The sequence below is a fragment of the Musca autumnalis genome, unplaced genomic scaffold, assembly GCF_047663935.1.
Source record: "Musca autumnalis isolate F117 unplaced genomic scaffold, ASM4766393v1 scaffold_2, whole genome shotgun sequence".
Classification (NCBI taxonomy): Eukaryota; Metazoa; Arthropoda; class Insecta; order Diptera; family Muscidae; genus Musca; species Musca autumnalis.
The window spans coordinates 255,742,698-255,757,946 of NW_027411755.1; the positions used below are offsets into that span (position 1 = coordinate 255,742,698).

Below are 15,249 nucleotides of genomic sequence, written 5' to 3' on the forward strand. Positions count from 1 at the left end.
CTTTGGTATCGTCGTCGCCCTGTTGTTGTTGTTTTTTTCTCGACGCCCAACGCAAAACTTTAATCAAACGTTGTATCTGTTTTCAGCTTTAACAAGCATCAACAATATTAGACATCGAATATCCGTATTAGGAGGGTTACGATATGGATCAATGGAGTACCAGGTCATATTACATGTAAACAGGGTCCTATAGGAATGTATTCTATCTATAGAATACCGCTTTATGATATCTTCTACATAATGAAGACCAATTTTAGGGTGTATTCTATCTCTAGAAGAACCCTTTAAGATGTTTTATATTTATAGAGGACCCCTTTAGGATCTATGTAGAATGTCTTCCGAGAATAGAAGATCCCTTTAGGATGTATACTAGCTGTAGAATAGAAGAAACAAATCAAGAGCTGTTTTCTTTTTTATTGTCTATTCATAACATATAGGCGGGGCGACTTGAAACCTTTAGTGGGTGCGTCGTGTTTTTGATTCCTGGCACCATATGTCTACGCTGAAAATCGAACCTCCCGATTTTGACTTGAAGTTTTTTATGCACATATTTTCGATATTTTTTGCATATAACAGCTAAACTATTGAGATTTTCGATCCAACATCATCATCATACATCCAACATCAAGAACTCTCTAGCACATCGCAAAACCATTGCAACGCTCCTTCAGGCAGTATTGAGACCGTGCACATTTTCGGAAAATATCTATAAATGACCAGGAAAATATTCAACCTTTCTGATGCAACAATTCTATCGTGTTGGGGTCCGTGGACAACGAAAATACTTTGGTTCGTTTGGGTCACTTCGGTTTATTGTTTTGTAACGGTAAAAGTAGTGAAATTTTAAACGGGCATAACATCTTTTTTCACAACTGATTTCTATTAGTACTTTTTCCTTTTAAAGGTGTGAATTTAATAATTGTTCCACAAACATCCCAGACGGGACAGGGGAGACTTCTCTCATATCAATGAGTGCACCCCGAATCATATTAGCTCAATAATATGGGACCTACTGTTTATCGCCGAGTCCGAACGGCGTGTCTTACGACACCACTTTATAGAGAAGTTTTACATGGCTGAAATACTCAGGAAATGTTTGATGTTGCCTGGCCGGCGAATCGAACCCACGACCTTCTGCGTACAAGGCGGGTGTGCATACCATTGAACCACGGGGGCATATCTTTCAAATAAGCTATTTTTTGCCTGTAATATGCTAAAATATCCAAAAACGAGGATAAACAACTTCAAGTAAAAATCGGGAGGCTCGATTTTCACAGTAGACACATACTCTGGCAGACTTTTTTCCTCAGTACAATCCCAGGAATCAAAAACGCGACGTGGCCATTAAGGTGTTTTCCTTCCATACAAATTGCCCAGACCTAATATACATACATATCAGACTGTTCACAAAGAATTTAAAAGGCCATGATCCTAATTGAACAAAAACAAATTGAACATATCTCAAAGTAACGACTCGTTTGAAAATCTATTGTCGGTTCGGATTATAAAACAAATGCTTTGTATCGCGCAACCTGGATACATTTATTGATATAAACAAAGTAAAAAAGTGTCAGTCGGCTTTGCCGACAGATATATCTCAGTCAATGTGAAGTGAAACTTTCACCTACGGACGGATCGAATGTATTTAAGGTCTCTTCAGAATTTTGTGGCCCTTTTTGGACATTTGGACTTCCCGACAAAAAATGTGGATTAGAAATTAACTGCACTAAAACACAATTGTTGAACCTTTGTGAGGGAAGTACCCTTAAGGAGGACCGATATGGGCCATTTTAAAAGTTTGGACCAAATTGGTTGCCCCATTCAGGTGATATCGTCCTAGCATTTTAGTCACATTTTTTTAAATATTGGGGAGAAGTACAGAAAGTTGTGGACCGGTATTGCCCATGAAACTAAGTTTGGATATAATATGACGAAGACTAAATGTTGGACCAAATCGGTTGAACATTTCGAGAGTTATCGTGCTCCTCTCCTACCGCCACATATGGTGACATAGGGGTTTTTTACACCTTTCGAGCTGTTTTCCCAAGAAATATGGACTTGCCCCTGAAAAAACTTTTACCGTCGTAATGGACGTAGGGAATGCAAATCGCTTCAACAAAAATCAAAGTGATTCGAGAACAGGTCTTAAAGTGAACTTATCCGAAATTTTGTGTGAGAGGTACCCAAAGAAGTGAACTAATATAGTCCATATTCAAACCTGATCTGTATCTGGTAGATATATTAGAATGTGCAAAGTATGGATTAAATCGGTCACTTCCTTCAAGAGTTATCGTGCCCACAAATTTTCCGAACATTTTGGAACTTTTGTGGGGGAGGTACCGGAAGGAGTGGACTGGTATAGCTCATCTTCGAACTTAAACTAAGTTTGCACAAAATATTACGAAAGCCTAAATTTTAACCGAATCGGTTCAACCGTCAGCCAGACAGACAGACGGACGGACATTGCTAAATCAACTTCAAATTGTCTGAAACACATTTCGTCCAGACATACTTGGGGTCTAAAACCATTATTTCGATGAGGCACATTTTGCCCGTATGAAAGTGTATATAACCTTTCTAGCCTAAAGGCTGAGGGTATAAAAATACTCACATGTCTTCCATTCTCAAAAAAATTTTAGGCTGTTAAATTAATTAAGATTTGAATTTTTATTTTGGATTTAAATCGATTTCAGTTATTCGTATTTTATTTTGTGAATGTTGGAAACCAACTTGATGATGTTATGGACTCCTTCTTAATTTTTGTTGCAGCTATTACTTTATTTCGTACAAATAATTTATTTGATTTATTTTGTAAATTCTAATAAGAAAATGAAAACGTAGAACTAAACTAAAATTTAGCATGCAGAATATGCAGAAAGAATGCTTTGACCGATGAAAATGATGTTTATGATATTACAATGATACATTATATAAAGCATACTTTTGGGCGAAAACAAAAAATGGAAACAAATCTAATAAGGCATATTTGTGTATGTATGATAGAGGGCAATCTAAGTAAAACATTTTTTAACAAAACTTTAAAAAGATGAAAAGTATTTTTCATATTTTAATTTTTACCATTTAATAAACATTAGTTAGTTTGCTTCTTTCTTTTTCTTCAACATAAATAAAAGTTAATACATATTTATAAGGCATTTTATTATTAACAAATTCTTCCCGAAAAAACATTTAATAAAAACGAAAAGCAATGATGCTATGCTATTTTTATTATTAATTAATAAATGTATTATTTGTTGTATATTTTTTATACAAGCTTTTTGGAACGGAACATTACAAAGAAGAGTAATTTTTTAGTTAGAAATATAATATCAATAAAAATCTTTATCAAGGTGAATATCCACGGGAAAACATTAATTTTTTTCATAGGTTGAGTTTTTCCCATTAAAAGGTGTCTTTGTTTAAACATTTCGTTTAAAGTATCAGGATGTGGACTCTTTGAATTAAAAATGGAGTTTGACAATTTAAGACCTTGTTTAGAGATTTATATTGACATTATCTATTATTAACATCCAAACATGAATTATGCAATAATGTTTACAAGCTGTATGCTGTTGATGAGAGCGCTCGCAGAATAAATGAATATGAGTGCATGTTTTTATTTTTATATTTAATTCATACTACCTGTTAAAATTTGGACAGTTTCGCTTAAAGCGTGGTGGCGACCAATCAATTTTGCTTTCTTCAGTATTACTACTGAAACGGGCTGAATTTTGATGCGTCGACAACAAGCCTAAAATAAGTTTAAAATTGAATGATCATTAGTCAGTAAGTTAAGAAACAGAAAATAATGGTAGATATTCCCTTTAGGTTTTCAGAAGCTTAACTTGTTCTCATGGTTTATAAAAAAATGTTTAGGAATATATTTCGCCCCAAGCCATTTGAGTATATTTCAAGTTGTATATTCATCTGAAGTTTATTAAAAATTGGTCGAGAAACCAAAACATTTGTTTGGTTATCTGATCCTAACTCATGAATTAGGAAATGGGGTTTTGTACAATTCACCAAGAGAAAAAAATTGGAAATATTGCAATAATCGAAGATTTTCTGTTTACACGGTGTCAGAAAGATCGAAGTCAATTGGCTTGCAAAAAATAAAAAAATCATAAAAATACCTTTAATCGTTCTGTGTAGATACATGGGGTGTACCTATGTAGGCAATCTTTCGGATGGTACCGAAACGTTGACCTAATTTATATTGGGAAGCGATGAATGTGTGCAAAACATCTTTGTACAGTATACGGCACAGCTAGCCAAACCTACTCGACTAAATTCCGAAGTTCTTGTGGCCAGCCATAGTCAGTGAAAGAACGCATTCACAAGCCACGGTGAAATGTGCAACGAACACACGACGCCGAAGGTTTCTTCATATGTTTTGGTCCCTCACTGTGTCAGTCTACTGGTTCCTTTTCTTTCTCTATTTCCAATTCACTCCTTGCGGAGCATAAGGCCTATCCAAGCTATTCTATCGTGTGCTGGTATTTTATACCAACTAGTACCGCTGCTCTCTGCTTCTCTCATTAGGCTTCTTTGCCCTTCTGTGTCTCTGTGGTTTCCAGTCTTGGGCTTGGCGGACCTACCAATGACCAATCCATTGCCATTTAGTTATTTTTATGATTATGGGTATCACTTCCTATAACAAATGTACACAATACTCCTTACGTACACCCTGAAGGTACAAAACTTCTCCTTTTTAAATGCTCTCTACTTCTCTCATTAGGCTTCTTTGCCCTTTTGTGCCTCTGGGGATTCCAGTCTAGGGTTTGGCGGACCTACCAATGACCAATCCATTGCCATTTCGTTCTTTTTATGATTATGGGCATCACTTCCTATACCATATATACACAATACTCCTTACATACCCCTGAAGGTACAAGACTTCTTTTTTTAAATGATTGCAGTCCGATTCTAGATTTATCACTTTTTTATCGCCGTTTTGCAGATAACTTTTATTTGGTACAGAAATACTGTGGAATTGTAAGTTAACATTACGCGGAGGGGTTTTTGGACACATTCACATTCGACATCCAGTTTGCAAGGCGGGCATGATTACCGTTGTACCACAGTGGTTCTGTCTTCTGATCTACATGTGGAGTATTGGGTCAATTCACTGATCTGCTTCTTCCTTGACAAACTCAACAAGTTCGAATTTGAGGAAACCGTAAGGATTTATATTTATGACTTGTAATGTATCGCAGTCAATCTGGGCTGTAATCTTAGCACGTTACTGTTGAAGTATCATTTTAACCTGCGTAGAAGCATAGGTTTGAAGCTGGGCTGGCAGCCGCTGGCCGAAAGACTATGATTTCGGGTCAATCCGTACAAGAACTATGACGTGCAAGTGGAAGGACAACAATATTGAGTATTGCATAAACTCTGAAGATGAGAAGAGACTGAAACGATCGGGCATCTTCTTTGCCGGTGTCCTAGTCTAATGAAACAAGTACAAAAGTGTCAGTCGGCAAAGCCGACTGAAGCGAAACTTTTACCTCCGAACAGATCAAATGTATTTAAGGTCTCTTCAGAATTTTGTGGCCCTTTTTGGACATGTGAACTTGCCGAAAAAATGTGGATTAGGAATTAACTGCACTAAGATACAAATGTTGAACTTTTTAGGGCAGGTACCCTTAGGGGGACTGATATGGGCCATTTTAGAAGTTAAACTAAAGTTTGATAAAATATTAGGAGATCCAAAGTTTGGACCAAATTGGTTGCCCCATTCAAGTGATATCGTCCTACCATTTTAGTGAAATTTTTTAAATATTGGGGAGAAGTACCGAAAGTTGTGGACCGGTATTGCCCATGATATTAAGTTTGGATATAATATTACGAAGACCAAATGTTGGACCAAATCGGTTGAACAGTTCGAGAGTTATCGTGTTCTCCGACCGCCACATATGGTGACATAGGGGTTTTGTACACCTTTCGGGCTGTTTTCCCAAGAAATATGGACTTGCCCCTGAAAAAATTTTTACCGTCGTAATGGAGGCAATGAATGCAAATCGCACCAACAAAAATCAAAGTGATTCGGCAGCAGGTCTTAAAGTGAACTTATCCGAAATTTTGTGTGAGAGGTACCAGAAGGAATAGGCAAATATAGTCCATATTTGAACCTGATCTATATCTAGTAGATATATTAGGAACCAATTCGGCCACTCCCTTCAAGAGTTACCGTACGAACAAATTTTCCGAACATTTTTGAACTTTTGCTCCAACCACCTCACACGGTGTCGTAGGGGGTTTTTGCAACTTTCAGGCTATTTTCTCGAGAAGTATGGACTTGCCCCTAAGAAAACTTGTACCGTCGTATGGGGGGCAGTGAATACAAGTTGCTAAAACAAAAATCAAAGCGATTCGAGAGATGGCCCTAAACTGAACTTTTCCGAAATCTTGTGTGGGTGATACCCGAAGGAGTGGACCGATTGAGTCCATATTGAAACCTTATCTAAGCTTGGTTCACACTTTACCATGGGCAAAGTATGGACCAAATCGGTTACTTCCTTCAAGAGTTATCGTGCGCACAAATTTTCCGAACATTTTCGAACTTTTGTGGGGGAGCTACCGAAAGGAGTAGACCGGTATAGCCCATCTTCGAACTTAAAGGAAGTTTGGCAAAATATTACGAAAGCCAAAATTTGAACCAAATCGGTGCATCCGTTCGAGAGTTATCGTGCGCTCCAGCCAGCCAGACAGACAGACGGACGGACATTGCTCAATCGACTCCAAATTGTCTGAAACACATTTCGTCCAAACATACTTGGGGTCTAAAACCATTACTTTGATGAGGCACATTTTGCCCGTATGAAAGTGTATATACCCTCGTTAGCATAAATGCTGAGGGTATAAAAAGACGCCGGCAGTTTGGGGCCTATGTTATTATGGGGTGGAACGAAAAGTCCCCGTGTGTTTTGTTTTTCCCTCATTTCAACTTAAGGGAGAAAGTGAAAAAACTCACGGGGAATTTTCGTTCAGAATAACCCCATATACATATCTCTCTCTTATTTCTGATCCATAGAACCTGAGGGCCCTGTTAAAATAGTATAAGAGCTTTAAATGGTTATGGGCCGAGTCATTTTAGATTTTATGTTCGACTAATTTCTTCACTATCCTTCCACTGACCTTCATTAGTTCTGTACGACGATGGCAACCTTGATATTGTATTTTTATAATGTCATACTTCCACGTCTAGTCTGAGAAAGACTTATTAAATTAGTCAATGTGTTGGCGACTTCAAAACCACTGGCTCACGCTAATAATATGAACTCCTTTTGTCTAGACATATTGGGTAGTATCTGAGATTTCTATGGACAAATTCTTTAAACCCCTAAGAAGGTTCCGGCAAATCTGCAAAAGCAAAACAACGCATGGGAGGGCTGAGACAAAAACATTCTTAATTATGAGGGCTTAAACTCAGATATAGTGACCAACCACAATGACTGGGAATGTGTTGAAACATTCAAACCAGTGTGTTTGTTGGGTATATAAAGGACTCGTGTGTTTCATGAATGCCAAGATAATTGCGCGCAGCCCTTGAGAAAGATGCTAAATTTCACATAAAGACAAACGGAAAAGTTCTGAAACCCACATGAAGGCACTGTTTTTTTTTTTTTTTTTTTTTTGTAATTATGAGACAAAGTGACACACAGTAACTCTGTTTAAACATTCAAAACCAGTGACTGTTGGATATATAAAGGGGACTCGTGTGGTTTATAAATTCAAAGAAGTCGCAAAAGCCTCCAAGATATCTGCGCCACCGTTTAGAAAGTGGCAAAATTTCACATCTGCGATCAACTAGTCCATTAAAAAGACGAACGAAAAAAGTTCTGAAAACCAGATGAAGACTCTGTTTCTTAGGGATTGACTTCACAACCTCAGTAGCCCTATAACGATGCTCTACTTCATTTTTGATACACCAACTTTCTGATGATTGCATTTAAACTTTTACCCAACCATCTTTCCTGATCATTTTTGTTTTTTTTTTTTTAAGATACGGTGTTGAGGAAGTAAGTCATCGATATGTCTGTCTATGGGGCGGGTCAGTTTAGATTTTCTTAGGTTCGACAAATTATTTCTTCATCCTTCATTTCTGCTCTATTAATATTTTTATAGCCCAGTCCACACGGCGTTCGGAACATACTACGCACCACTTGTAGAGAAGTAAGTTATACATGGCTGAAAGACTAAGTAAATATTAACGATGATAATGGGTGAAACCCCCACTGAAAAAATTAGATGTGAACCTATTGAAGTTTATAAGCTTTGCAAAATGCAAACTAGTCATTCCTATTTTGGCTTCTCACTTGTCATCTGCAATAGAGGGAGTATGTGGACATGAGAAACTTCCCAAAAGTAAACAATTACAACTCCATTTTTTGAACATTTGTCTTTTCATACTTTTGACTTTGGGCCATTCAATTTTAAATACTTATTAACTTTAAAAAAAAATCATTCACATACATAATAATCCACGTTTATGGTTTTGGTATTTTAATTTTTTTTATTTATTTTTAATATAGTTTTGTTTTTTAAGTTCTCTCTGTTTTTTTTTAATATTATTTTTCTTCAAGTAAATGTAGCTAAATAGCTGGATAATGATGTCATTATAAATTTAAGTCTTCTTTAACTAAAAGTTAAGCTAAAGTTTTTCTTTTTTTGTTTTATTCTTTTTTTTTTTTTGGAAAAAATCAACAAGTTTTGGGAAAGATTGTGTTTTCTCTTAATGGTTTTTGTGGTTTGTTTTAAATAAATCTCCGTATATAAACTAAAAAATAATAACAGCTCGAAATTGCATTGTTGTGGTGGTGGTCCCACACAATAGTTTTTAGGTTTTCATTCGATCCAGCTGGCTATAGTTTTTCAAAACTAAGCCAGGAAATAACACAGCTTAACGCAAGGATAGATAAATAGGCATTGGGGGGTGGGAGAAAAGGACGACCACACCACAGGACCACACGAATACAATGCTCCTTGCTTAAACTTGGTCAATTATGATAATTTTCAAAGTAAAAAAATGTAAATAAGTTTTAAATAATAAAACATTATAATTAAGTTTAGTACATAATGTTTGTTGAATCAATCAATTACAATTATCATTGCTATTACAGAAAAAAACAAAGTTTAGGTTTTAGGCTACGAGATTGATTACAATTTGAAAATAATAAAAAAAAAAAAACAAACAAAAATAAAATTTATAAAAAATATATAAAAACAAGAATTCAGAAATAAATAACTTCGTTCGTTTTTCTTTTTCTTTTGGAAACAAAAATTGCTAACAATTTTCAATTTTTAGCTGTTCTTCATTTTGTTTGTTTGTTGTTGTTATTGTTACGTTTTAAGTTTTAAAAATTGTTGATTTGAAATTTGTTGTTCTCTGCTGTCTTCTATGGTTATTTCTTGTTCTTTTCTTTTCAGTTTTCTTCCATTAAATATGAGTTGAGTTTTCCATTTGTTTTATTGTGTTTATATAAATTAATTTTGGATTTTATCTTTTCTTATAAACACAAAAAAGAAAAAAAGTAATTGCAATTTGGGTAAAAATTTGCGTTCTTTGTTTTGTTTTGTTTACTTCTAACGATGTTAATACAAATGTATATCATTTAAATAATGGTTGCGTTTCTATTTTTTGTTGTTTTTTTGTTTTCTCTGTTAAGATTTACTTGTCCTTATCTGTTTCGGCAGCAACTGGCTTCTTATTGCCAATGGGAATGGCTGCTTTGATCCTGAAAAGAAAAACAAGTTATGAATTAATTTTGAAATTAAAAAAAAAAAATAAACGAGGGTGGGACTTACTTTTCGGTGACCTCAGCTACTTTGCTTCTGGCCAAATCCAAATAGGTATCAATGGATTGTTTATTGTTTTCATAGACCTTGGGCAATGTGAACAAGGAGACAAAGGCTAAAAAAGGAATAAAAGAGAACATTTAATAAATTGATGAGAATTGGCTACAATTTTAATTGTTTAATAAATGTTAAAGTTAAAATATGTTCCTCAAGCTTTCTCGAAAGCAGAATTCCCTCATATTCCAAATTCCTAGCCATTTCTAGTCTGATCAAATTTATTGGTTCCTTCTTTCGCCGATTATAAACGGGTTGGCGAACATAGTACGAGAGCATTTATAGAGAAGATTTACAAAAAAAAATATATATTCAAAAATATAGGCAACAGTACGCTAAGGAATTAAACCATTGACCTGGGGGTACTAACAATTGTATGACGGTGTCAACATTGATATTGTATACTTCTCTAAAGACATCTACATATATTTCACATCGTCTGAGAGTGAAACAAGTTAGGAGGAATATAAAAAAAGAAATTGTTTTCTCCAAACTCAAAGTCATAGCAAAAGGTCTATGGTGTAGAAGGTTATGTATGGACGACATCAGAACCATTACTAAGCGGGAGTAAGGTAAGGTTTTGGAGTCGCTAAAAAAAGCTGTCAATACATCTGAGAATTCTGAGGAGTAATTCTTTAAAGCCCTGGCAAAGTTTCAGCAAACCTTGAAAATGGGAAAAGCAGCAGGGCAGAGACCCATACGCTTTGTAATTATGAGGGTTTAAGCTCACCGTTAATGACCGAGAATATGTTTGAAGATTCAAAATCAATGTCTGTTGGGAATAAAAAGAACTCGTGTGGTCCGTGAATACAAAGAAGTCGCGGAAACCTCCAAGATATCAGCGACGCCCTTGAAAAATGGGTTAAATTGCACATTTACTTTCAAATAGTCCATAAAAAAGATGAATGGAAGAGTTCAGAAAACCACATGAAGAGGCGGTTAGTTAGCGATTGATATTTCAGAATGTCTGACTTCCGAAACGTCAGTTGCTTATTTGGGATGGTGCTTCAGAGGTATATAACAAGAATACCAGAGAGATGAAGGAGGCAAGAGGTGATCAAAGCAATATACGTGTATTGCCAAGATCTTATTACGATTTCAAAGCGAAATGCAGGGAGTGGATAAAATACAAACCCAGTTACGGTCGTAACTTATAGCCTTTTTTGGGGTACCAGGGCACTGCAATGTTGAGGCAGAAATGAAACAGTTGATGAACTAGCAAGACGTGGTTCTTGTTCTTTTGACTAACAATTGGAAGACTTTGTCAATATCTCCTTCGGTAAACTCAATAAGTTCTACTTTGAGAAAACCGTACGGTTTTGGCAGAACAGACCTGTATGTAAGGCATCGTAGTCTATCTGGCTGATAATCTCAATAACTAGAACTGCATTCCGACTCTCACATAGCAAGTCTGAGATCAGGATTCCTGAAGGGGTCGTATAGCTAGTGAGAAAAATAAAAACATGGAGTACTGTAGACTTTGTGAGACGAGGAAACTGAAACAATCGAGCACCTTCTCTTCCGGTTTTCTAGTCTGGTGAATAAAAGACATAGGCTGATTGATGCCACTGGGATTGCATTTTCCTCATAATCCATAATACCGCTCCGTTAATTTATCCTCCGCTTAGTTCGAACTAATAATCTCTTTTTTATCTTTCCATGTCGGTGAATATCAGTTTTTATCTTCCCCTCTACTCCCTTCCCGATTCTCCTTTCCCTTTCTTTTTCTCAGACTTTTCAGGATTAACGCAATAGACAGGTGCTCATCGGCCACCTAACCTGGATAGGGGAGCAAAACAGTTTTCGGCAGAGCAAACTTGCAAACGCTATTTCTGAACTAACCCAGAACTAAAGAGTCTTGAAATGTTTTCGCCCAGACGACAAAAATCACATTTAGGTCAGTTTTTTCGAAATTAAAAAAAAATAATAATAATAATAATAATAATAATAATAATAATAATAATAATAATAATAATAATAGTAATAATAATAATAATAATAATAATAATAATAATAATAATAATAATAATTCTGCTACCTATAGTTACGGCGACCAACCGTACCCTATTATTCTTGCTCTATTTTTTAATTACGGTGTTTGGCCTCCATTTTCATTGGGCGTACTCTATGTCTTCTATTTTTGATTTGTTTTACAAATACATGTGAATACCTAGTTAATCCAATGAAATGAAGAAATCCCAGACATGAACAGGTGTTCTTGTGTCGTTGGAAGACCTCCAAAGGTCTTCTGTTGTCCATATAAGACCTGTAGAGGTTTTTCTGATGTCTTTAGAAGACTTCCAAAGGTCTTCTGTTGTCTTTAGAAGATCTCCAAAGGTCTTCTATTGTCATTAAAATACCCCCAGAGTATTTCTGATGTCTTTAGAAGATCTCCAGAGGTTTTCTCATGTCTTTAGAATACATCCATAGGTTTTCTCATGTCTTTAGAATGCCTCCAGAGGTTTTCTGTTGTCTTTAAATGACATCCAAAGGTATTCTGTTGGCTTTAGAAGGCCGTCAGTTGCCTTCAGAAGACCTCCAAAGGTCTTCAGTTGCCTTTAAAATACCTCTAAAGATCTTCTGTTGTCTTTAGAAGACATCCAAAGGTCTTCAGTAGGTTTTAGAAGACCTCCAAACGTCTTCTGTTGGCTTCAGAAGACCTCCAAAGGTCTTCTGTTGTCCATATAAGACCTGTAGAGGTTTTTCTGATGTCTTTAGAAGACTTCCAAAGGTCTTCTGTTGTCTTTAGAATATCTCCAAAGGTCTTCTATTGTCATTAACATACCACCAGAGTTTTTCTGATGTCTTTAGAAGAACTCCATAGGTTTTCTGTTGTCTTTAGAAGACCTCCATAGGTTTTCTCAGGTCTTTAGAATACTTCCAGAGGTTTTCTGTTGTCTTTAGATGACATCCAAAGGTATTCTGTTGGCTTTAGAAGGCCGTCAGTTGCCTTCAGAAGACCTCCAAAGGTCTTCAGTTGCCTTTAAAATACCTCTAAAGATCTTCTGTTGTCTTTAGAAGACATCCAAAGGTCGTCAGTAGGTTTTAAAATACCTCCAAAGGTCTTCTGTTGGCTTTAGAAGACCTCCAAAAGTCTTCAGCTGCGTTTAAAAGACCTCCAAAAGTCCTCTGTGTTCTTTTGAAGACCTCCAAAGGTTTTCTGTTCTATATCGTTTTACACATTTGTATATGTACTCTATTTTCATTCAATAATATTGGTCACCGTACCTATAGTGTATAGCAATTGTCTTCCAAATTTAATCTGAAGAACACCTGTTTATAAATAATCTGCCACGGAATCTGAAAAGTCTGTCGAAAAGTTTCCACGGCATGGAAAGCAATTATGTATTGTTTTTATGGCAAAATTGTGCCCAGAGTTGTTTTCCCATCAAGTTAGGAGGGTTATTCGTGCGTTTTATACCTATTTTGGTTGTTAGAAGAGGATCAATCTAACCCTAATATACACGAACACAAACACATAATCGCAGCTGGATGAACCAGGAGTTGAGTATTTAACAAGTGTTCTCAACCTATCGTTAGCCACCCATGTTGTACCGGATGCCTGGAAAGTTGGCAGGGTGGTCCCGCTACTGAAGCCTGGCAAGGATGCCAGCAGAGGTGAATCGTACAGGCCGATTTCACTCCTGTCGCCAGTAGCAAAGATCCTAGAGGCGCTACTCCTCCCCACGATGAGAAGGTGTTTTCCAGTTGCCCAACATCAACATGGATTTCGGAAAATGCATAGTACTACAACAGCATTAGATGCCATATCCACACATATCAGTGAACCAGAAAAGGCCGTGCGACCGAACAGTCATGGTGGCTCTTGACCTATCGAAGGCCTTCGATACCGTCAACCATGCCAAGCTGTTCGAGGATATAGAGAAAACTAATCTCCAGCCATGTTTGAAACGTTGGGTAATCAACTATATGTGTGGACGCCAGTCGTTTGTAGAATTCAGAAACAAGAAGTCCAAAACCCGTAGAGTGAAACAGGGAGTTCCCCAAGGAGGGGTGATATCTCCGGAACTGTTTAACCTCTACCTTTCTGAAATTCCACACTCTCCAGATGGCATAGATCGTGATGTATGCGGATGATTGTACGATCTTGGCGTCGGGTCCTATCGTCGATGACATATGTGATAGGTTAAATGTCTACATAGCTGACCTAGTGCAGTTCTTCCATCTGAGGAATACGAAAATATCCGCCGCTAAATCCACAGCCACGCTGTTCACCACATGGACGGCTGAGATGAGGCTCCCGCTGAACATATTGGTCGATGGTGCACTGATTCCGACCACTAACTACCCTAAAATACTGGGTGTAACGTTCGATAGCATGTTCAAGTCGTCCGCGCATGCCACAGCTATCTGTAATAAGATCAGAAGTAGGAACAAGGTTCTCAAGTCGCTGGCCGGCAGCACTTGGGGTGCTGATAAAGAAACCTTGTTGACCACCTACAATGCAATAGGCCGGTATGTGGTAAGCTATGCGGCGCCAGCGTGGTCCGCAAAGGTTAGCGCATCGCAGTGGAAGAAGATTCAAACCTGCCAGAATGCCGCCCTAAGGACTGCAACAGGGTGCCTCCTCATGACACCAGTGGACCATCTTCATGAGGAGGCGAAGATTTTACCGGTGCGTCAGCACAATAAGATGTTGTCGATGCAGTACCTGCTTGGGTGTTACCGCAGTGAGCATCCCTGTCACGATTTAATGGACTGGCGCCCCCCACCCAGGCACGTCAGGAGAGACCTTCATGATCTAGAGAGAGAGAGGTCCAAAGGTATAAAAGAGAACCGCTAGATCAACGAGCCTATCAGGCAGGCTTGAATCGCATTCACACCAACATGGTTGCGCAAGCAGTACGAAGATACAGTGTGAATGCCGTACTTGGAAACCACCCCCCAGCAGAAGAACGACAGCTGCCAAGGCAAACACGAGTGGTTTTAGCTCAGTTAAGATCCGGACGATGCAGCCGCCTCAATTCGTATTGGGCCAGAATTGACGCCACGACACCCAACATATGCCCAGCATGTGGATTGGGACCACACGATACTCTGCATTTATTCAACTGCCCAGCTAACCCCACTCACCTGTCTCCTCATTCTTTATGGACGCAACCAGTCCCGGTTGCAGAATTCTTGAGTCTGGATACAGAGGAACTTGATAACTGAAATAATACACGAACGAACATATATGCGTTGCTACAACAACAACCCTAATATAAGACTTATGTGTCCCCAAGAAAATCTGGAAACTTTTTAGGTAAATTGTCCCTAATGTCTGGGTTGGTATTTTTTCCATAAACTAGGTTAACACTTTTGCAAAAGCTCGAAACTACCCAAGAGATTATTCCAACATTGCCTTGGCTATCGAATATTTCCTGCACATGATGT

The 15,249-nt window shown here is 37.4% G+C and overlaps 1 protein-coding gene and 1 long non-coding RNA gene across 34 annotated transcripts in view; one reads left to right on the forward strand and one right to left on the reverse strand.

Annotated features, from left to right (window-relative positions):
* The window catches only part of LOC141395521 (uncharacterized), a 39,518-nt gene that overhangs the window by 3,788 nt on the left and 20,481 nt on the right, over positions 1–15,249 (forward strand). The window lies entirely within an intron of this gene.
* The window catches only part of Rtnl1 (reticulon), a 113,500-nt gene continuing 106,746 nt past the window's right edge, over positions 8,496–15,249 (reverse strand). For all 33 annotated transcript variants that reach the window (XM_073971559.1, XM_073971557.1, XM_073971556.1 and 30 more), the window contains 2 exons: positions 9,808–9,913; positions 8,496–9,737 (listed from right to left, as the gene is read on the reverse strand). In XM_073971559.1, coding sequence (XP_073827660.1) covers positions 9,671–9,737; positions 9,808–9,913 — 173 coding nt within the window. In that variant the 3' untranslated portion in view covers positions 8,496–9,670. The remainder of the gene's footprint in view (positions 9,738–9,807; positions 9,914–15,249) is intronic.